The 22,075-nt window shown below is 43.2% G+C and overlaps 1 protein-coding gene across 4 annotated transcripts in view; it reads left to right on the forward strand.

Moving 5' to 3' along the window:
• Positions 1–22,075, forward strand: part of DISC1 (DISC1 scaffold protein) — a 181,189-nt gene that overhangs the window by 57,800 nt on the left and 101,314 nt on the right. For 3 of the 4 annotated variants that reach the window (XM_033144276.1, XM_033144277.1, XM_033144278.1), the window contains exon 8: positions 1,815–1,917. In XM_033144276.1, coding sequence (XP_033000167.1) covers positions 1,815–1,917 — 103 coding nt within the window. Of the gene's footprint in view, positions 1–1,814; positions 1,918–19,391; positions 20,042–22,075 lie in introns of those variants that run through there. The other variant, XM_033144279.1, reaches the window with a different exon arrangement.

Genomic DNA, 22,075 nt, shown 5'->3' on the forward strand with positions numbered 1-22,075 from the left:
ATAAACATTGCTGAATTAGAACTGTGCAACTGCCTCTAGATTATGCAGTTTCATCTTGGAAAAGCAATATAAACACAGTGGGTTCACTAATTTCTATGGGTACTTAAAATTGCAAGCTTACCTAAAAATCTTGAAAGCCCAGAATTAAATAGCATGAAGTGTCTCTCACTCTTCCCACAATAATAAGTAACTGATTGTTCCCTCCCCTTACTATATGGTCATAGGAAATATGCGCTATTTATGAAGATGCGTAGCATTTCGAGTGACTATTAAGCAAGACTTTGTGATAATGAACTGAGCAGTCAGCCTTAGTCACTTTGTCCCCTTCAGAATAAAGCCAGGCCTGGTCTGATGCAAAGTGGCGATGCCTCACTTGGATGTGCAACTCTGACAGAAGTGCTGCCTTTGGCATCAATAACTCAGCACTGCTTCCATCTCTTTGATTTTTCTAAGTGATTGTTACAGCAAATACTGCAGATAGCACAACATTTTGAAAGAGTGAGTTAATTTTAGTATTCTAACACACGCTGATGCATCCTCCATTCCTGCCACTATTGATTAACTTCATATAGGAGTGAGGTATTGTACGGAGCCTGGCTCTCTAGGCTTAGAACACTATAGTGCTACTCGGAGTGGCTTATTTAAATGCCAAAATGGTGGCAGTTCACTGAAGGAGGGCAGTTGGCAAGGCAGAGCCACAACATCAGTACTGAGACAGTCGGTGGAATCAGTACAGAGCTAGCTGATGCTAACTGAGCTTAAATCTTTGGCCATTTTATTCTTCTTGTTGCTTTCAACGTCTCTTTCTTTTCATGTATAAACCAATATACACAGTTAGTCCCAAGTAAGAACAAATAATATTTATTTTTGGGTGGTTGTATTTCATTGATAGGCACTGATCCACCTGTGTTTGGCATTGGAGGAAATGATGCTTGTTTTTAGGTGGGAAGGGATGGAAGACAGTCTCTTTTGCAAACTTAATTTATCTATTTCACCTGTTTATATACTGCTTAATCTCTGAAGTTTATAAGTCGTGTATGTAAAATTACAAAAACCGCACAGTGAACAAAATCAATTAAAACTAATCATAAAAGCAGAAAACTTCCTTAATGTCTGCTGAAATGGAAAAGACTTTGTCAAAACATCTGACATTCAACAGGGAGGTAACTTGTAATGTATTATTTCTGCTTTGATTCTTTGAATAGTTGTTTGGCACTCTGCTAGCACTTTATACTGCATTCCTCTTCTCAACAGATATTTGTGCTAGCTGTTCACTTCAGCAAGAGAATTGGGCTCAGTTTCTAGGAACATTGGCCCAGCCTGCGTGACTTTGCCCTGTATGCCTTGTGGTGGGATGCTGTTTTAGCTGCTCCATAAGGACAGCAAGAGTAGAGAGTAGGGCCGAATTGTTAATCTGAACCAAGTGTTTGTTTACTTTGATCTTCAGCCGTTATGACTGTCAACAAGATATTTACAGAAAGATCAAACATCTGCAATAATTTTCCAGCTTTGGCTTTTTGCCTAAAATTCATTATTGCAGTATCTGCTTGTCTGCTTTGTTTGTGATCATCATTTCCCCCTATTTGGGCAACTGTTAAGAGAGTTACTATTTCTGGGGATTCTGTGACAAAGCCCTTGAATGGCAGGATGAATGTCTGGCAGCAATATCACACATCACTTTTTATTAACCTTTGTTGTCATGCTGTGTAATGATATGTCATGTCTGTAAACCAAGACAATTTGAAATGCCTTTTTTATTCCCTTATATTTTTACATGAATGAATTATATATCATGGCTGTCTGCCTCAATCTAGGTGTGTACCAGTCAGAAGCTGTGCAGCACTTTAAGGAGGAAAGTGAGTGATATTGAGACTCAACTACCAGCTCTTCTTGAAGCCAAAATGCTTGCTGTTTCAGGTGATTTTTTTTAACCCTTAACTTTTTTTTTAGTTTTCAAGAAGTATTCAAACAGGTTGCATAGATGCAGACAGAGTTGCAAGGCATTGTACTGAATCACTATAATAAGACCAAAACAACAACAAAACACCATCAACTGCATTATGCTACATATCCATAGGAAGCTCAAACTTACTCAGGAAAAGGGTGTGCACTAGGTGTTATTGCAATGTCCAGTGTTTATTTGGAATATAGTTAGGACCATAAATATTTCAGAAATTAATCTTTATGTTTGGTTCTCCTATGTACTCAGTTTGGCTTCATAAGTTTTCCAGCCAGTGTTATGTTCCAGACCAGTGGTTCTCATTTGGTGGTCTGTGGCACCATTCACATAACTCTTGAGAAATTGGGGGGGGGACTGCAGTACTTAGTTAATTTGGAGCCACTGTTTTAGACCTTTGTCCAGCATCCTTGCAGCAAAAATGAAGTTTTGTACCACCAGTATTTGGCTACCTCTGCAGCTAGCAGCAAGGCTGTTAAATCCTTATGCATAACTTTGTCTATAGCCTCAGGGTTAATTGGCAATAAAGCAATACCCAGATGCATCAGGATTAATTGTTGGACATTGAATGGGATCTCTTGGAATTTCCTCTGCCAGGATGTATTAGCCACTGGGCAGTCCTCCCACATGCAGTCAAAACTGCCTCTTTATATTGCATCCCCTCTAGCAGGTGAGTCCTTATTTGTCTGATTTAGCTTTACCAGCATTACAGGTAAATTTTGATGAAGGGTTATTGAGTCTTCCTAGTCTCTAATGGTGAATTCTTCATCATGACCTGCACGCGTAAAGAAAGCAGGAGAGAGTTACTCTAGCTTACAGTAGTTTTGTTTCATAAACACATGAGCACAAAGAGGTTTGAGAAATAAGATGCATCTGATTTAAAAGACGTTCCACAATGGAATACGGGAATTATTCAGATCGATAAGCAGCTAATGCTGGCAATGGAAGAGCTATTTGTCTTCAGAGTGCATGTGAGTATTTTTCATGAGTGAAACACTGATATGTGAAGCTGAACCTCACCACACATTAAGTTGTTATGATTCCCCCCGTAACAGCTTTTTATGCCATGAACTTTGGATTACTGTAGTCTCTTGCCTTTTTTCCAGTAGGGGTGAGAGAGAACAAATTATGCACAGTCGTGTTTACAATTTGCAGAGTTGACAAGCAGAAAATCTCTCCATTAGGCAACGAGCCAGCTCAATGAATGGGTGTATGGTTCAAGAAGGTCTCCCATCAAAGAACACTGTTGTGATGTGTTTTCTGCATGCCAAGAGGATGCATATAGCTTATGATTTTGCACTCGCCAGCACATATAGTGTTGTGTAATAGCACTTTGTAGTTTGAAATAAAGTGAAGAGTTGCACCATCAGCTCTTGAAATATTTTTAGAAGGGCTGTACACCTATAATCTCACGACTTCGGCTCCTCGCATTCTTCTCTCCTACCCTTCACCATGCTGCCCATCTGGCCTCTTTCCACAGCTGGCTCTTCTTATTGGGCAATTGATACTTTTTTAAGGCTTCCAATGAGTTTTGTCTCTGCTCTGGAGAGATGATCTCGCATCTCTCAGGGGGGATTAATATATAAATAACTTGGAGTGTAAGAACTTAGAACTTTTATATAGTTCGCCGTACTTTTCAGCTAGCACTCTGTAGTTTCAGTTTCAATAATATTTGATGTGTTTTTCAATAGCAATGGGGAGGTGGGGAGAAAAAGTATGGATTGGGAGCACAGGGCATGTGGTCTGAGCTTAACCCTTCCCATGGTTCCTGAAAAAAAAGCCCTCTGCAAGCTGCTGTTTGCTGAGGGAATAAAGAAGCTATGTAGCAAATGGTCTGGGGAAGGAGGAGTTACATTGTGACTGTGGCATGAGAGAAGGGATAACAACCCCCCCCCCCGTGCTCTGTGATCCTGATCAAGCCACACACACCCAGATGCTATTTAACATAACAAAACCCAGACATTAAATGCAGTGACATATTGAAACTCGTTTGGCCTTCAGCGTAATAGTTCTGTAAAACAAATGTACTATTATGTCCACATTGCAAATGGGGCCTGAGACTGAGAGTCATAGGTTCATCCCTGACCCTGTTCTTTCCATGAAATGTCAGTATCATATGTGTTTCAAGGACTAATTTGCATAAGCTACACATTTGTTTGCTTAGGACTACCGCATGGCTTGACTTTTAAAATCTCTTCTTATATGGACTTGCAGCTTCATCAGTTTGCGGCAGTGTGGCTAATTACAGATCTAGACTAATTACAGGTCTAATTTCTTCATGGCCACTCGGAGGTGGGGTCGCCCCCCCCCCAGTATTGGGTGCCTATAGAGCAGCGCTGTCTAGAAGCTTGGGGCTGCAACCATCAGTCCCAGCTAGCATGACCAATGGTCAGGGATGACTTGACTCCTGTATTGCAGAGGGTTGGACCTTATGACCATTTGGGCCCCTTCCAGCTCTACAGCTCTGCGATTCTATGAGTTGTCGTTTATAACATCTGGAGGACACTACACTGCCTACCCCTGAAGTAGTAGACAAGGTTAACATGGCACTTTTGTGTTTATGTGGTTCTGAACTGCATAACGATTCCTGTATCTGGGGCTTATTCCTGCACGGTTGTCTAGCTTCCATTCCATATGTTAAAAGCACCTGAATGCCTTTTATTTTCCACACTCTTTTAGGGAATAACTTCTCATTTCTCTTTTGTATAATTTTCTGTTTAAAATATTTTACATGATTTTGTTTCATGTTGGCAATGTATATATTTTATTGTTTATAAGTATCTTGTGCACAGCTGTTTGGTGTGCTATAGAAACAATATTATTTTCATTCTCAATCGTGGGTGGGCAGTAAGGGGTCGAGGCAGACAGCAAGCAGTTTACCATTCAGTTATTTGCCCAGGGCAGCTGCTATCTATTCTGGGCAACCTGCCAAGTGGCAAATTGCATGGCTGAACTATATGCACAGTTTATTTCAGCAGTATTATGTAGGTCTTCATCACAGAGTTTGTACCCTACCCAGTTTGTACCCCACCCTAGTATCTTGCTTCGAATGGCTCAGACTGAGTCCAGATTGATTGACAGCTAATTGAAGGTGACTTGCCTGTCCCTGGGTGGGCCTAGAAAAAGATTTTGAATCCAGGACTCCAGGCGTGTTGCTTTAACCCCAAATCTTCAGGCTACCTATTTCAGTTATTCATTATTTATTTTGTTTGCAATTATTTGCTTCTGCCTTTCCACTGAAATACACCCAAAACAATTCCAAAGAATAAAAACATATAAAATTGCAAGAAGCAACAAAACAAAATAGCAGCTAAAATTCAGACCTGAAAAAATCCTCAGCCTAAAGATATTTATTTCCTCCCCTGTTCCAGGGACATACAAATAAAATTGCTTTCATTTGCTGCCTGAAACAGAGGAGAAAAAGGGCCAGGCAGCAGCTTTGGGGAAAGTATTCCAATGTCTGTGCACCAGTAAAGTGTTGTAATTGTTTAATATTTTATGCTTTATAAAGGATGATATGGAAAAATTGGCAATGAAAGAAATACCTCCATATAGCTTCACACTTGGAAACACAAGCATGTACTTCTGCTAATATTCTTTTGTGTTTATTTGTTTCCATTTTAAAATAGATATATTGATAGAAAATTGGTGCAGGAAGCTAGTAGTTGCTATATGTTGTGCTACAAATGTCAAAGCAATGTTAATAAAGAAAGCTGCAACATGTGTATGCAATTGTCATTTTTAAAATATTGACCATCATTTGGTCATCTTTCACTGCTTTTTGGAAGATGCTTTCTTTCAAATTATTGGGAAAGGCTTGCTTAGCAAGATCTGACAAGTACTATCCGAGGCAGTGCAGTATGGAAATGTTGAAAGAGAAAGGCATACTGAATAAATTATAACATGCAGTTTACATAAAACATAAATCTGTCATGGAAATGAAAAATTGTAGTAATTGAACAGTATTAACTAGATGTTTCCATGATGAATTTATTTCCAGCCACCAAAAAAATTACCTTCGTCTATTTTTTTTTAAAACCAGGAACACTGTCGGAATACGTTTCACGGATCCGCCATGGATTCATAATTAATTGGTTATTTTATGGGTTTTTCAAGGTCTACTTTTGGTATAATTGCGCGCAAAAGTGAAAGTGAAAGCATGAATGAATAGTGTGATTCACTTACAAGATTAATCCGCCTTTATTTTGTAGATCCGGTCATGTTCAAAGTTGTTAATGAGCGTTAAACTTGCTTCCCGCCCTTTTGGAGGGCAGCAACAGTGATTTTATTGGTTAAAGTACTATTGATGATGTCACGTTTGTTCCCTAATAAAAGGCAGAGGCACCCCGCTTAGGCAGGAGGAGTAGCACGAGACCGCACGTTCTTCTTATGTTCTTTTAGTTGGGTTTTAGTTGAAGTCAAGTTTAGTTTAAGGGGCTAGGAGCGGGCTGGACGGGTTGGATGGGTTTTCTTTAGTTAGAGTTAGATCGCGGAAGATCATTCGGTTTAGCCTTAGTTAGGTTTTCTTTAGGTTTAGCCTAGGGCTAGAATTGCGGAAGATATTTCGGTTTTAGTTTATTTAGTTAGCCTCGCGGAAGATTGGGCGCGCAGGGTCTTTAAGCTTAGGGGAACTTAGCTTAGGGGACGAGCCTACGCGGGTTCTGCCGAAGCCACTAAAGATACAACCGGTGTCTGTCTTCCTTTGGGGTTAAAGGGGGGAGTAAAGTAAAATTTTTATTTTCTGTAAATTGGTCCGTCTATTCAGAGTCAGGGTATATATTTTATTTCACGAGGCAACTGTTCATTAAAGAAGGCAATTAGGAACTCACACTTCATCGGAGTCGTCAATTGGCTTACTCATCATCCTTCAGACTGTGAGGCTTGGCCGGCGACCGTGCTCAAAAGCACGCGGAACGCTGGCCACTTTCCCCGCAACTGGTACCTCGTGCATAACCAATCCAAGGCCGTGCACGAGGAGCTCCAGCACCCAAACCCCGACAAGTGGTGCCCCGTGTGAGGCAAAGCGTAGTCAAAAATCGCTTCCACGAAGACTCCGGTTAAAGGCAACATATCGGAAGTGGCTCGGAAACAGACATTGAGAGGTGAGGTATAACGGCCCGGTTTATCCAGGATTTCGCTGCAGTAGCACGAATCCACCGCTTGCCCAAAGTAGTGTAAATAGAAGTCGCGCGCGTATATTTTGCCCCAAGGGGTCCCCGGGTAGAGCGGCAAGGAGTTTAGTGTAAGCCTACGGGCAGAGTAAGGTCTTCGCTAAAGCCTACGGGTGGGAAGGGTTCTGGCAAAAGCCTACGGGTGCCAGGGTCTGGCAAAAGCCTACGGGTGCCAGGGTTTTCGGTCAAAGCCTACGGGTAGGGCCGGTGTCTCCCGAAAAAGCCTACGGGTGGGAGGGAAAGGTTTTCTGGCAAAAGCCTACGGGTGCCAGGTTTTTCGGTCAAAGCCTACGGGTAGGGCCGGTAGCCCCTAGTAGAAGCCCACGGGTGGGGGCGGAGGTTTTCTGGCTAAAGCCTACGGGTGCCAGGTTTTTCGGTTAAAGCCTACGGGTAGAACCGGTGTCCCCTAGTAGAAGCCTACGGGTGGGGGAGGAAAAGTTTTGGAAAAGTGTTTAAAAAATGGGCTCCTCACTCTCAACTGCTCAAGTAAAATTTTGTGAAGATTTATTGTACCTTTTGAAAAGAAATGGTCACCCTGTCTCTGAATCAGAAGTAGAGCTTTTAGTTAAAACCATTGGGGAAATTTGTCCCTGGGTCCCTAAGGAGGGAACGAAAGATTTAGCCTCATGGGAAAGGATCGGGTTAGAATTTATGGCCAACCCGAAAATCGGAATTCCTGTACAATTAGTATGGAGCAAAGTAAGAAACTGCTTTCAACAAATCGCTCCAAGAAATGTTTTGCTTAATGGAACAGTGAATTTAGGAAATACTGCTTTTAATAGTGCCCCTGTGCTGCCGCTTGCGGTTGTGCCATTTTCGGCCCCCTCGCAGCAGCCAGTTCAGGCCCCGTTGTCGTACACGCATTCGCCCTTGTCCAATTTGTCATTGCCAGATTCATTGCCGCCTGTGCCGGTGCAGCAGACGCCGTCGGCCTTTCAAGCCCCGCCGCGGACTGCCCCACCGCCAGTCGCTCAGCAGTCATCGCAGGCCTTTTACCAGCCAGCGATTTCAAGTCAGCAGCAGCCGCGGACCTCGCTCCAAGCAACGGTCCCGCTTCCTCCATCGCAAGCCGCGCTTTTGCCAGCGATCCAGCAGCAGCAGCAGCAGCAAGCAGCCTTTTTGCCAGTAAACCCTGCTGCCCTGCAGGCCGCGCTCAAGCCAGCAGCTCCAGTTTTGCAGCAAGCTGATTTCCAATCAACAGCAATCCAAGCTTCAATGCAAGCAGCACAACAGCAATTTACCAACCCTTCAGCACCTCCAATGCCAATGCAGATTCCAAGACAAGAGCAAAGCCAAACAATGATGATCCAGATGCCAGGACTTGCAGTACAGAGCCAACAACCTTATGCTCCAACTTCAAGTCAGCCATCTTGTCTTCATCCAACTTCAAGTCAGCCATCTTGTCTTCATCCAACTTCAAGTCAGCCATCTTGTCTTCATAGTCAGCCATCTTCAAGGCATCCAGATGTCAAAGACTCTTTAGCACCATCTAGTGGCTCATCATTTGGAAAGCATCAAGAAGATTTAAACTCACTGATGCCACCTACAGACCCTACAGCAATGCAGCCCATCTGCAGAACCCAAGCTTTGGAAGCAGCTTTGGGACAAATAGACTTTAGTGCTGATCCAATGCACATCTTTCCAGTGATTCGTGCTAATGGAGGACAACCTGCAAGATATCAAGCCATTCCTTTTGAAACACTACGTGAACTGCGAAAAGCCATACGCGAAAATGGACTTCAAGCTCCTTATACTAGAAGTTTACTTGAAGGACTGTCCACTAGTAGACTTCTGCCATCTGATTGGAAGTTGATTCTTCGCACCTTCCTGTCGCCTACAGATGCTCTTCTGTGCCTGCAAGAGTGGAAAGAAGTAGCAGCCAGACGTGCAACGCCACTTGCCACAGAAGATATGCTCACAGGATCAGGACATTACTCCAATCTCAATCAACAGCTAGCCATACCTGATGCTGCACTTGTCACCATAGCAGACATTGTAGTCAAAGCTTGGCGCAGACTACCCAATCGCACAGATGCTAGCTCAGTATCAGGATTCGCTGCAGTTAGGCAAGGTCCAAAAGAACCTTATGGGGACTTCGTGGATCGCCTGATTGTTGCAGTGGAACGCCAGATAGAAGATCGTCATGCCAGAAACATGCTGACAAAACAACTTGCCTTTGAAAATGCCAATGATGACTGCAAGAATGCCCTAACAGCAGTTGCAGCTCGTCCAGATGCCACATTGACTGAGATGCTACGCGTCTGCCAGAATGTCGGTACCCACTCCTACAAAGCACAGCTCTTGGCAGCTGCGGTACAGATGCCACGTCAAGACAGCTCTACGCCAGTCAAGAAGTGCTATGGGTGTGGAGGCGATGGGCATTTCCGGTCGCAGTGCACAACAACGCCAAGGCCTTCTGCCAAGCCGCCAGAGAGATGTCCCATCTGTCAGAAAGGATTTCATTGGGCGAATGATTGTCGCTTGAATCCACAAAACACATCACCTACCTCATCTCCAGTTCAGGGAAACGGTTCTGCGGGCCGCGCCCCGGCCCCGGTAAAACAATAGGGTGCAAGTTCAAGAACATCATGAAGGTTAACCATCCCAGAAAGGTGAACAACGCTACTCCTTATCCAGGTCATCAGGAAAAAAGAGTGATCCAGAGAGATATCTACTCTTCAGATGTCCAGAGAAAAGATGTGACCTCATCAAGCATTCAGGTTCCAGAGGTTTCATCATCTGCCTTACCTATTCAAAGGGTTCCAGTAGAGAACACAGCATTCAGTTCACCTTCTGCTGACCGCCCTTCAGTTCCTGCTGATGTTGATCCTGCTTCACAGCAAGCAATCACAGTCAAGCCTCTGATCGCAGAATTGCCTTCAACGTTGAGAAGACATCCTACTGAGATCAATCTCGCAACTCCTGAGCTTTATTCATCTTCAAATCAAGGTCAATCTGTCATTGAAGGACATTTGCCCTTGATGAAACAGCAGTGTTCAAGTTGCAACCCAGCTGATGATCACTTTCCATGTGGCCAAAGAATGCAAGTGAGTGAGCCAGCTCCCTCTTGTGGAAGCTTAAGCATCACTCCAGTTAACAATGTCCACACCTTTGTGTCACCTCCAGCTTTTAAGCTCAGCCCGCCACAACCAAACAACTATCAGGAACAACAACTTCTACTGCCTCGTGTCAAAGAAGAAGTTCCATCCTGCCAGTTTGATGCACAACTGACTGAATGCCAGCAGGTTCAACAGCATCAGCAACTTTTACCAACAGAGGAACCTCAAGTTTGCCAACTCAACGCCAAGCAGCTTCAGAGTTGCCAACTTCAGCAGTGCAAAAAACCCGAAGCCAAAAAGATATCTTCAAACACTGCCAACGAAGAACAAGAAGAATCTTCTGTCCCAGGTATACCACTCTTCTTAACAGAGGACTGTTACTTTTCAAATCCATGGTTTGCTCAGCAATTGCCAACATCCATTCGTGGTCCATTCCCAGACACCTCAATTTGCCTTATCCTGCCTAGGATGGATCGCCTCCCTGCCACAGTCACACTGACTGCAGGCCTAGTTCGAATCACAGATTCATCGCAGTTGCTGATTCCAGGATTTTCAACTGTTCCTTGTGTCCTAACAAAAGGTTTGGAAATTGCCAGACTCTATTTGCTTACTTCTACGCCTACAGCTCCTGTAGACTCTTTGCCTCCTCAGACAGCAATGGCGCTAATCAAGATTACAGAAGAACGCCCTCATCTCGTCTTAGAAATGGGTGGACGAAAGATCAAGGGTCTTCTTGATACAGGCGCAGATGTTACAGTGATCGCCAGAAAAGATTGGCCTGACCAGTGGGCAACGACTGTCACCCAGGAAGTCTTCGGAGTCGGAGGTTTCGAACCCGCCCACCAGAGCGTGCATCCGATTACCTTCCAGTCAGACTCAGGCTCCATGGTGCAGCTCCGTCCACTTGTTATGGATGTGCCTATCACCCTTTGGGGTAGAGACTTATTGTCTAAAGCAAGAACTGTTGTCCATACACATTTTTGATGTGGGCCTTTGCATCAGCGCCAGTACATGCTCTTCCACTCACATGGAAGGAAGGACCCCCTGTATGGGTCGACCAATGGGCGCTGACGTCAGAAAAGCTCGCTGCAGCAGAGGCCCTAATCAAAGAGCTGCTACACCAGGATCGTGTGCAACCCTCTAATAGCCCTTGGAACACTCCAATTTTCGTCATCAAGAAGAAAAGTGGAAAATGGCGTTTGCTTCAAGACCTGAGAAAAATCAACGAAAGAATTGTTCCAATGGGTCCCCTTCAATGTGGACTTCCTAACCCTAACCTCATTCCTAGAAACCATCAGCTTGCAATCATCGATCTTAAAGATTGTTTCTTTACCATTCCACTGGCACCTGCAGATCAAGAAAAGTTCGCTTTCACTCTACCTGTGTTCAATAACACCAGACCAGCTTCCAGATACTCTTGGAAGGTACTCCCTCAAGGAATGGTGAATTCGCCGACTCTCTGCCAAAACTTTGTAGATAAAGCATTACAGCCTTTCAGAGCACAATATCCAGCCTTAGAAGTTTGTCATTACATGGATGACATCTTGATCCATGGAGAAAAGGTCTCAGAGCATCATATTGAGCATCTTACGCGCATCCTGAACTCTTTTGGGCTTTGTATTGCCCCAGAAAAGGTACAGCGCACTGCTCCATTTCATTACTTGGGTCACAGACTGCTTCAAGATACAGCCCTGCCGGAGATGCCGAGCATAGTCATTCCAGAATCCTTTACTTTAACACAATTGCAGCATCTCTTGGGACAGATAAACTGGGCTCGAAAGTCTCTAGCAGTTCCAACATCTGAACTCTCGCCATTGTTTTCTGCTCTTAAGGGACATACATCTCCTTCAGATGTTATTCCATGCACTTCTGAGATGCGTCTTGCTTTACAAGGGGTAAACACAAAACTGCACCAAATAGCTGTAGATCGTGTGCCAACAGCCAACTGCGCTCTTTCATGTGCTATCTTCACTACACCAAGATTGCCGACAGCAGCCTTATACGTTCCGGATACTTCCTCAAAGGTGGCGATCGTGGAGTGGATTCATCTTTCGCACACGCCTCAAAGGAATGTGTACCCCAGTATGGACGCTGTTGCTGATCTCCTTGTTAAGTGCAGAGGCCGTGCAATTCGCCTGAGTGGAAATGATCTGCTTTCCATCTACCTTCCTTTCTCTCAAGAACAAGTACTAACTTTGATTCAGTTTTCAGATAGTTTCCAAATTGCTATTGCAGATTTTGTCGGTTCATTCTTGTATAATCCTCCTAAGGACAAAAGATTCACTTTGTTGCAACAAGTAAACTATCACCTTTCATCCATGTTGGTGCTTCAGCCTATTCCCACTGCAAAAACTCTGTTCACAGATGGCTCCTCTTCCTATGGTGTCCTTGCATGGAAGGAGGATGGACAATGGAAAACTGTGTTTACAGAGAAACAACTTTCAGCACAAAGATCGGAACTGGCAGCAGTGATTCTCGCTTTTAAAACTTTCACTACAGAAGCATTCAACCTCGTTGTAGATTCTCAGTATGTATATAGACTGTTATCATCGCTTCCAGTTGCTTATCTGTCTCCGTCCATGGACGAAAATCTCTTTAATCTGTTCGCACAGCTTCAAGAACTACTACAGAGACGTTCATTTCCCTTTTTTGCTGCACACTTGCGCTCTCATTCTAACCTTCCAGGATTCCTGGTGGAAGGAAATGCAGTAGCAGACGCTGCCCTCAGGACTCTAGCTTTCTCCTTGTTCGACAATCCTGTGACAAGCCATGAAACTTTCCACCAATCAGCAAAGGTTCTACACAAGACCTTCAACATTCCAATGTCACAAGCAAGGGACATTATTTCATGCTGCCCTTCGTGCTCCAAGTCTCCTATCTGCTTGCCATTTGACGCTGTAAATCCTCGAGGCACGGAGGCGAATCAGCTGTGGCAGATGGATGTGACACATGTCCCAGCCCTTGCTCCAATGTCTAAGTTGCATGTCACAGTGGACACCTTTTCAGGTTTCATTTGGGCTACAGCACTGAAGGGAGAAACTACGAGGCACGTCATACAGCACTGCATGAGAACCTTTTCAGTTATGGGAAAACCTCAAGCCATTAAAACAGATAATGGCCCGGCCTATGCTTCTCAGGCCTTTAATGACTTTTGTGTGCAATGGAATATTTCCCTATCCCACGGGATTCCGTTTAATTCGACAGGCCAAGCTCTCATTGAAAGGACACACCTCACTTTCAAAACTCTGCTCCACAAACAGACCGCAGGACGTCACCTTCCAGCCTCGGAGATCCCTTTGGCAGTTGCAAAGGTGCTGTTCACCTTAAATTTTCTTCTCTTTCCACATAACAAGCCTCATTCCCCAGTGGATCTCCACTTCAAGAAAGAAGAACAGCTTCCTCGACCTTTGGTCTCTTATCGCCTCTTGCCTGACATTGAATGGCGAGGACCAGTTCCACTCATCACCTGGGGTCGTGGGTATGCTGCCGTTGCCCTTGAAGAAAAGGCTGTTTGGGTGCCTGCCAGATGTGTGCGCCCTTGGAGAGCTAAGGAACCAAGTTGAGAATATCCACCTCGTTGTTTGGCTGCACTAGTTTCCAGTGTCAAATGCAGCAATTCTTCAAAAGTGCTCAACTAACAGCACCAGTTGAGTTCTGGGCAGTTTGCCTTACCCTCCTACTGCCTAGGCCTTTTGTTTGCCTCTGGGCGGCCTCTGGTTCCTGGCTGCCTGGATTTGTTCCAGTTACTCTCATACCTGCATTCACTAGCAGATCACCTTGATTTGCTTGCTTAACCTCCTTTCTTCTACAGGTATCATTGTTTCTTCAGAACTCGATGTTTCAGTACTTTCCTGAGCTCCATGAACTTTTCCTGAGTTCCAGGACTATTTCTTCTACATGGTCATGTGTAGTCGGAGAAGAAGACGACCGGCAACTCACTCATCGTCTTCATCCTCCTCTCCAACACCATTTTGCAGTTCTAAACCTGTCTTGTACTTTATATTGTACTTGTAAAAATTGCATATTTGCCTTTGTATGCTTCTTGAAATATCCGCCTCGCATATTACATGTGTTTTCCATATAGCTTGGTAATTAATGATATGGATGTTTATATATGCAAAGCTTTTCTGAAATGGTTTCCATTTAGAGCGTCACAACTTTGATGATATGGAAATGTTTATGTAAGGTTAAAAACATCATCTTTGTGCAGTTCTAGTCATAGACATATTTATACATATATGTTTTATTTCAATAATCCTAAATCTCCACGTTGTGCTTGCAAAAGTTGTAGTTCAAAATGTGGTAACACTTATATGCCTTATTTGAAATATTTCCTTTGGTCAAAGAATTGGTCATTCTCGGATTTGTTCAAGATATATGTGTCAAGTCTGGTGACGTCCTACCCTTTTGGTACCCCTATTTTCTTTGAAGAATACCCCTCTATATGCTACCTTTGGCAGTAAACCAGGTTCCCAGCTTTTCCCTTCACCTTGTTTCCTGCTGTTGATGGGAGAAATCCCATCTCGTTTCGCTGGAAACCCTTGCGTAGATGGTTTAAATCCTCATCCTGGCTGGGACACCTTTATGTAGGTAGCTTAAATCCCCTCTTGTGGCGAAAACCACTTGTACATAGGTGGCTTAAATCCCCTCTCTGGGATCGGACCCTAGTTCCCCGTTACCTGTGGTCGCTGTGGTAAGTCCAGAATCTAAAGTTCCCTCGATTCTGTAGCCTCAGAGCCACAACCCTTTTATGTTTCCTTATCCATTTTCCTTAGTTTCCAAATAAAAAATTAAAAAAAAATGGGGGAGGGGTCTGGGTAGGCCATGTAGCCCCAGCTCTAGTTATACTTTAATTTTGGGTCCCGGATCGGGACCTCTCTTATGTTTGAGCAGTCGTTATCCGTTATTTTTAATTTTGGACCTGTATCAGGTCCTCTCTTGTGTTTGGGGAGTAATTTGTTGTTTTACGCTGCACGCGAAAGTATACATGCTTATGAGGTGATTTGTTGTGTTATACTACATATTGAAGTATTTATATATGCCTAGAAGGTTTACAGTGTATCGGATCGATCATTTTTTATGTTCGGCTAGTGGTTTGTTATTTTCATGACTTTATTGCTACATTATTGTACAAGTATTTCCTCCTATGAAGGGGGTGGATGTTGATAGTTTTGCTGGTGTTTATATCACAGTCTTGATGTGGACACTGTCAGCACTGTTGACGCTTTGCCTTTTCATGTCGAGGTTTATATCGAAGCAAATGGTAATGTTTGTGTCAAGATAAATGCTTATGATATCTCTAATTTTTTTTATATAATAACTAAATCAAAATTAATTTAATTTAAAACAAAAAAAGAAAGATGATATGTCGGAATACGTTTCACGGATCCGCCATGGATTCATAATTAATTGGTTATTTTATGGGTTTTTCAAGGTCTACTTTTGGTATAATTGCGCGCAAAAGTGAAAGTGAAAGCATGAATGAATAGTGTGATTCACTTACAAGATTAATCCGCCTTTATTTTGTAGATCCGGTCATGTTCAAAGTTGTTAATGAGCGTTAAACTTGCTTCCCGCCCTTTTGGAGGGCAGCAACAGTGATTTTATTGGTTAAAGTACTATTGATGATGTCACGTTTGTTCCCTAATAAAAGGCAGAGGCACCCCGCTTAGGCAGGAGGAGTAGCACGAGACCGCACGTTCTTCTTATGTTCTTTTAGTTGGGTTTTAGTTGAAGTCAAGTTTAGTTTAAGGGGCTAAGAGCGGGCTGGACGGGTTGGATGGGTTTTCTTTAGTTAGAGTTAGATCGCGGAAGATCATTCGGTTTAGCCTTAGTTAGGTTTTCTTTAGGTTTAGCCTAGGGCTAGAATTGCGGAAGATATTTCGGTTTTAGTTTATTTAGTTAGCCTCGCGGAAGATTGGGCGCGCAGGGTCTTTAAGCTTAGGGGAACTTAGCTTAGGGGACGAGCCTACGCGGGTTCTGCCGAAGCCACTAAAGATACAACCGGTGTCTGTCTTCCTTTGGGGTTAAAGGGGGGAGTAAAGTAAAATTTTTATTTTCTGTAAATTGGTCCGTCTATTCAGAGTCCGGGTATATATTTTATTTCACGAGGCAACTGTTCATTAAAGAAGGCAATTAGGAACTCACACTTCATCGGAGTCGTCAATTGGCTTACTCATCATCCTTCAGACTGTGAGGCTTGGCCGGCGACCGTGCTCAAAAGCACGCGGAACGCTGGCCACTTTCCCCGCAACTGGTACCTCGTGCATAACCAATCCAAGGCCGTGCACGAGGAGCTCCAGCACCCAAACCCCGACAGAACACCTTTATTATTTTGTGATTTTTAACAGTGAGACAGATTTATATTTATGTTTTTTTAAAAAAATGAATTCTCTTGTAGCATTTAGAAAGTGCCCATTGCAGTTACTGTGATTGAGGTCAGGAGTTCAGCACTGGCACTTTAAAGGAGTGGTGTGCTGATCTCTTGATGAGTTCTTGATATTTGAAGGCCTATTCCCTCTGTCAGGGAAAAAGCTGCATAGGGCAGTTTTGCCTCGTGGGCATATATTAGAGGCAAAAATGCTTGTAAATTATTAACAGGGATACTATGTTTATTCCATCATAGCTTCAGGTTTTGATATTAAACTTCCCTCTGAGAATTAATAATGATTCAGTATATATGAAATTTTAATAGGCAGGGTAGTGCCTTCTTAACTTTTTTTTTGGGGGGGGGGGAGACGAAGAATGATTAGGCTGTGACTTCTAATTAAGAAGCCTTAAATTTTTGAATGACCCCATGGCAGAATAGCTCCAGCAGTAGAGGGAAGCACACAGGTGCTAGCTCCAGACTTGCCGGACAGGGAGTTTTTTTGACCCCTCTCTTACACCACCAAGCCGCTTTCTCCTGTCTGTTGGACTCTGCACACAGGAGGGACATAGCACAGCGCACCAGACAAAGAAGACTCTAGACTAGGTACATTATTCTATATCCTCTTTCAGATCCTAACTCAAAGCAATTGCACATCAGAGCTTGTGAGTCTAAGAGCTTAGAACCACAAATAATGTTATTTATTTCCTTTTTATTAAATTGGTATACCAGCATGGGCATAGCCAGGATTTTTGTTAGTGGGGGCAGGCCTTCTGTTTGGGGGGGGGCAGAACCTCAGTGTGCTATGTATTTTTATTGAATTTTATTGATTCAATATTGGCCCCGCCTCAGCTGTGCCAATGTATATCAGCCCTTCAGCCAGTGTGGTGTAGAGGTTAAGAGCGGTGGACTTGTAATCTGGTGAACCGGGTTCGCGTCTCTGCTCCTCCGCATGCTGCTGTTGGGTGACCTTTGGCTAGTCATACTTCTCTGAAGTCTCTCGGCCTCATTCACCTCACAGAGTGCTGTTGTGGGGGAGGAAGGGAAAGGAGATTGTTAGCCGCTTTGAGACTCCTTAGGGTTGTGATAAAGCAGCATATCAAATCCAACCTCTTCTTCTTCATCCAAAGATCTCAGGGCAATTCACAGCATAAAAATACAGAATAAAACCACAAAGTACATAATAAGAACAAGAAAACAAACCAATAACCTCCCTTCCCACAAATACATTTAAAAGGACCTAGACATCAGCCAAAGGCCTAGTTGAAAAGGAATATTTTTGCTTTACACTTAAGATTTATGATGAAGGTGCAGACTAGCCTCCCTGAGGAGAGCATTCCACAAACAGGGAGCTGCTGCAGAAATGGCCTGATCTTGTGTTGCCACCCTCCAGACCTCTCGTGGAGGAGGCACATGAAAAAGGGTTTAAGATGATGATTGCAGAATCTGGGTTGGTTTATATGGGGTGAGGTTATCCTTGAGATATTGCGGTCCTGAGCTGTTTAAGGCTTTATAGGTCAAAAACAACACTTGGAATTGGGCCCAGAAACTAACCTGACACCAGGCAGGTGGGCCAGGATTGGTGTAATACGCTCAAACCATCTTCAGAGGCAGCCCTCTCTATAATGAGCTGCAGTTAGAATTCCTGATCCTCACTTCTGGTTGTGGGTCCAACGCACCTACATTCAGTACAACATTGCTATCAATTAACAGCTGCAAGTGCCGCTCCAGGCACTGGCAAGGTAACTTTGAATCTCTGCTCTGTCCTCATGGGCTTTCATGTCAAATGGTCATGCTCCCACTTTTTATAGAGTAGCACAATCTTTCCTTGTTAATGAACGCATTTTACTCTTTAGTGTTGTTAATGTATTAGGCTTAAATGCACCTGTGAATTCAGGCTTATATGCTGCAACGTATTAATTAGTTTGTAATTAAATTCCTTTCCCCACCCCACTGTAATAAATACCATTTAAACCGAGTTTTTGCTTTGGGTGTGAATTCCTAGGTTCTGAACTCTTTAGACACATTCTCAGGGCGGTGACCACTCAACCCATGTAAGAGATCTACCTCTCTGAAAAACACATTTAAAGTTTGCATGTGAAAAACATGCACACACAGGTTCTTAATGACATGTATAACAGCTGGCTCTGGAGAAACCTATCTGTAACCAAAAGAAACACAATGTGGAGTTTTGTATAGCAAAGGAAAAAAACAGCAACTGGAAAGGATTCCTTTGACCAAGCTAGTCTGCCATGCATCTCTAATGAAAACAGGGAGGCCAACTCATTTGGGAATGGGGGTGGTAGAAGCTATGTGCATGTATTGACGCTCTCTAATTTTAAGGATTTATTTATTTGTGTATAATATATGCTCCACATGATGTGCAACGGAGATTTCATTTCAGTTTTTTGAAGATATCCATGTAAATAGCTAGCTGTAGCATAATGATGTGATGGATTGCTGGGTAATGATCCAGTCAGTATGCAAGTATTTGTTAATCTAAAAATTTTTTACATACTGACCAGATCATTACCCTGCAGTCCATCACCTTAAAAAAAACCCTAAGTAGCAGTTTGGTAACCTGAATGAAAAAATAATAATCAAATTAGGTTACCACTGTTTATATGGGCAGTATAGGTACCAGGAAATGGAAATCAGTGGACAGAGGGAAAACGTGTTTACTACAAATTTTCTTTCATTTTCACTGCTCAGGTTTTATCTCCTGTATGAACGATTAGCTATTAATTTCTTTTAGTAAGCTCCTTGAGGGTGTCTATTATTTGTTTTTTTTCTCTGTCTTCCTCTGTCTCTCTAATGCCCCTCCAATGAATCCACAGGAGGTAATTTCTGTACGGCTAGAGACCTTGTAGAAGAAATTAAGTTGTTAACAGCTGAAAGAGAGCGACTGGAGGGACTTCTCAACGAATGGTTCACGCTGAGTGCCAAAAATGTCCAAAAATTAGAGAGAATGAAAGAAGGTTACAAGAGACTGAAGGAAGAAATGGTGCAAGGGGAGTCTGCTTTTGGTAAGTGGAGCAGTTGGCCAGCTGTTGGGGTGACAGAAGCCTGGCATTTCCTGGGCTGTGTGTCATTCAGTATCCTGCCTGAACTGATGAGCAGCCATCTAATTTATATGACATAAGAATAGTTATTTTGATGGGCAATTCTGGCAGACCATTTGATATATATTAGGTTGAATGTGCTGTCAGCCTCAGAGTTTGTCATTCTTGAGGGGTATTTTTTCCCTTGGCATTGTGTATGCTGATGATGTAGCAGGCTTTGAGTTGATTTCCTCTTGCTTATTTTTTGCATAGCCTCCTGTGGTGAAAAGCCTGCTAACTGACAGTGAGAATGTCTCTGCATTCATAGCTCCTGCATAATTTAATAGTGCTCTGCACATAGAATTGTGCATGCTTCAGTTTTAATCCATAGGAAATATAAGATCCCGCAAGTCCAGGAAGAAAGCTGTCTAGCATCACTGGGTTTTTTTGTTCTCTAAGCATGTGTGTAAGGATGTAACCCACAGCATGTGTAATGTTTTGAAAGCAATAAGTCTTTATTTGCCTGAAAGATTAAGGTGGATTTTGCCAGTTTAGTGACTAGAACTGTCCTGAAAAGGTAAACATGGTTGAGATTATTATTAATCACATTGAAACTAGGATATATTTTTCATGTGTTGACATTGGTCAGCGGAGCTTAATTTAAACCACAGCCTTGGCTTTGACAGGACTCCCATATCAGAGCAGGTAACTGAGAAGCAAGCAATGTGGCTAAGGTGGCTAAAAGTAGGTACACCTGAACCAACCAGAGATGGGCTGAGGTAGCCAGTACCAAAGAGGAAAGAGCTAGCCATTGGGCTAAACTGTACTGGATGTTTATCATATAGTTTATGCTTGTGTTCAAGCTTTTCTTTCACCAGTGGAGGTGCTGGTCTTTAATCCTCCCCCCCCCTCAAACTTTTGATACTGATTTCCTTTCCTGCCCACACCTGCAATTTGCAGTAGGGGAAAAAGATCTAATTGGAGTTGCTGTGGGGAGCAAAGAGATAACCCCACCCCAACCAAGTTGCAACCCAGATTGGGACCCCAACCTGGCAATCTTTGAAGGAAACAGCTTGCACTCAAAGACAAACTCCATGATACTGTACTTGCTGTGTGTAGTTTGCCCCATAGATGTGTAAAAGTTATGGCTTAGATGGCTAAGCATTTATTGGGCTGACATCACTTTGTTTTATGTTAGGGGTGGACTATGGTTCTTCAAATTTCAGCAGTGCCCTGTGTGAGGCCAAAATTTGCCCTCCCACCCTGCTTCTCCCCTCCTGTTCTGCTCAATTCACCATGTCACAGTTGTGATGCCCTTAAGCTCAATGCCCAGTGTGGCAGAACCGGTCTCACTGCCCTAAGGGCTGCATGGTCAGCTCTCTGGGGACTGAAACATTAAAGTGGGTGAAGCAAAAAAAAAAAAGTTTAGAAGAATTTTTTAAGGGGATTTTGGGGTGGCCGTCACAAAAGCCTTTCTTCATCACAACAGTGTACTTGTGAGAGAGGTCAACAGACGCACCATATTCTCAAGATGATTGAGTGGCCCCAACACAACATTGCGAGGAGGCAGGGGGCAGAGCTGAGCACTCTCTGATCATTGAGACGCCCGGTCCCCTCAAAAAACATTGCCCCTCCCAAGTGCCTTGGCCTCTTGGAGCCGGCACCTATGGTGGCCAGTGAGTTATTAAATCTTACATATAATAAAAACGCAGGAGTGTCATTGTGCTGTTTTCATTGGTGGTTTCCCAAGGTCCTAAAGGCAGAGGTCAAGAGAGGTTGCCCTGCTATTTAAAGTGACTGCCCTCTTGGTTACATGTATGTTTTGTGTGTGTGTGTGTGTGTGTGTGTGTGTAGCCAGTCTCCTTCTCTTCATCCTTTTGTTGTCTAGCTCTGTTTCAGACACACATACACACAGAATTTGCAAACTGACTTTCCGCTCGGCTTGTGCATGCATGTGCACAGCCAGTCTTCTCTTCTTCCTCTTACACCCCTGCTCCATTTCATATAAATAATACATGTGCAGGCAGGCACACATAATTTTCCTCCCAATACATGAGGTGAAATATGAATTGAAAAACAAATGTAAAGAACTGCTTTCTGTTCCCGGCACAGAAACATAATTTTAAAAAGGTAAAGATACTGAAAAGTTGATCCATTGTTACAATAACCATCTTTCAGAATGTAACATGGAGATTAGTTTGGTTTTCAAGTGAGTGTCTGATCATTGATAGATCTATTATTGTTGCTAGGTAGTCTCTGTAAAAGAAAAGAATAATGTTCTGTAACATTTTGCTAAGGGTGCTGTCCTCAGATCTGTTCTCCTTTTTCTGAGATTTTACCTCCAGCTGAACTTCCAAACTGTTTTTTTTTAAACTGCCCTAAATTTAAAATATGGAATGTGGGTGGCGCTGTTGGTTAAACCACAGAGCCTAGGGCTTGCTGATCAGAAGGTCGGCGGTTCGAATCCCCACGGCGGTGTT

This window comes from Lacerta agilis, chromosome 3 (genome assembly GCF_009819535.1).
Source record: "Lacerta agilis isolate rLacAgi1 chromosome 3, rLacAgi1.pri, whole genome shotgun sequence".
NCBI classification, from domain to species: domain Eukaryota; kingdom Metazoa; phylum Chordata; class Lepidosauria; order Squamata; family Lacertidae; genus Lacerta; species Lacerta agilis.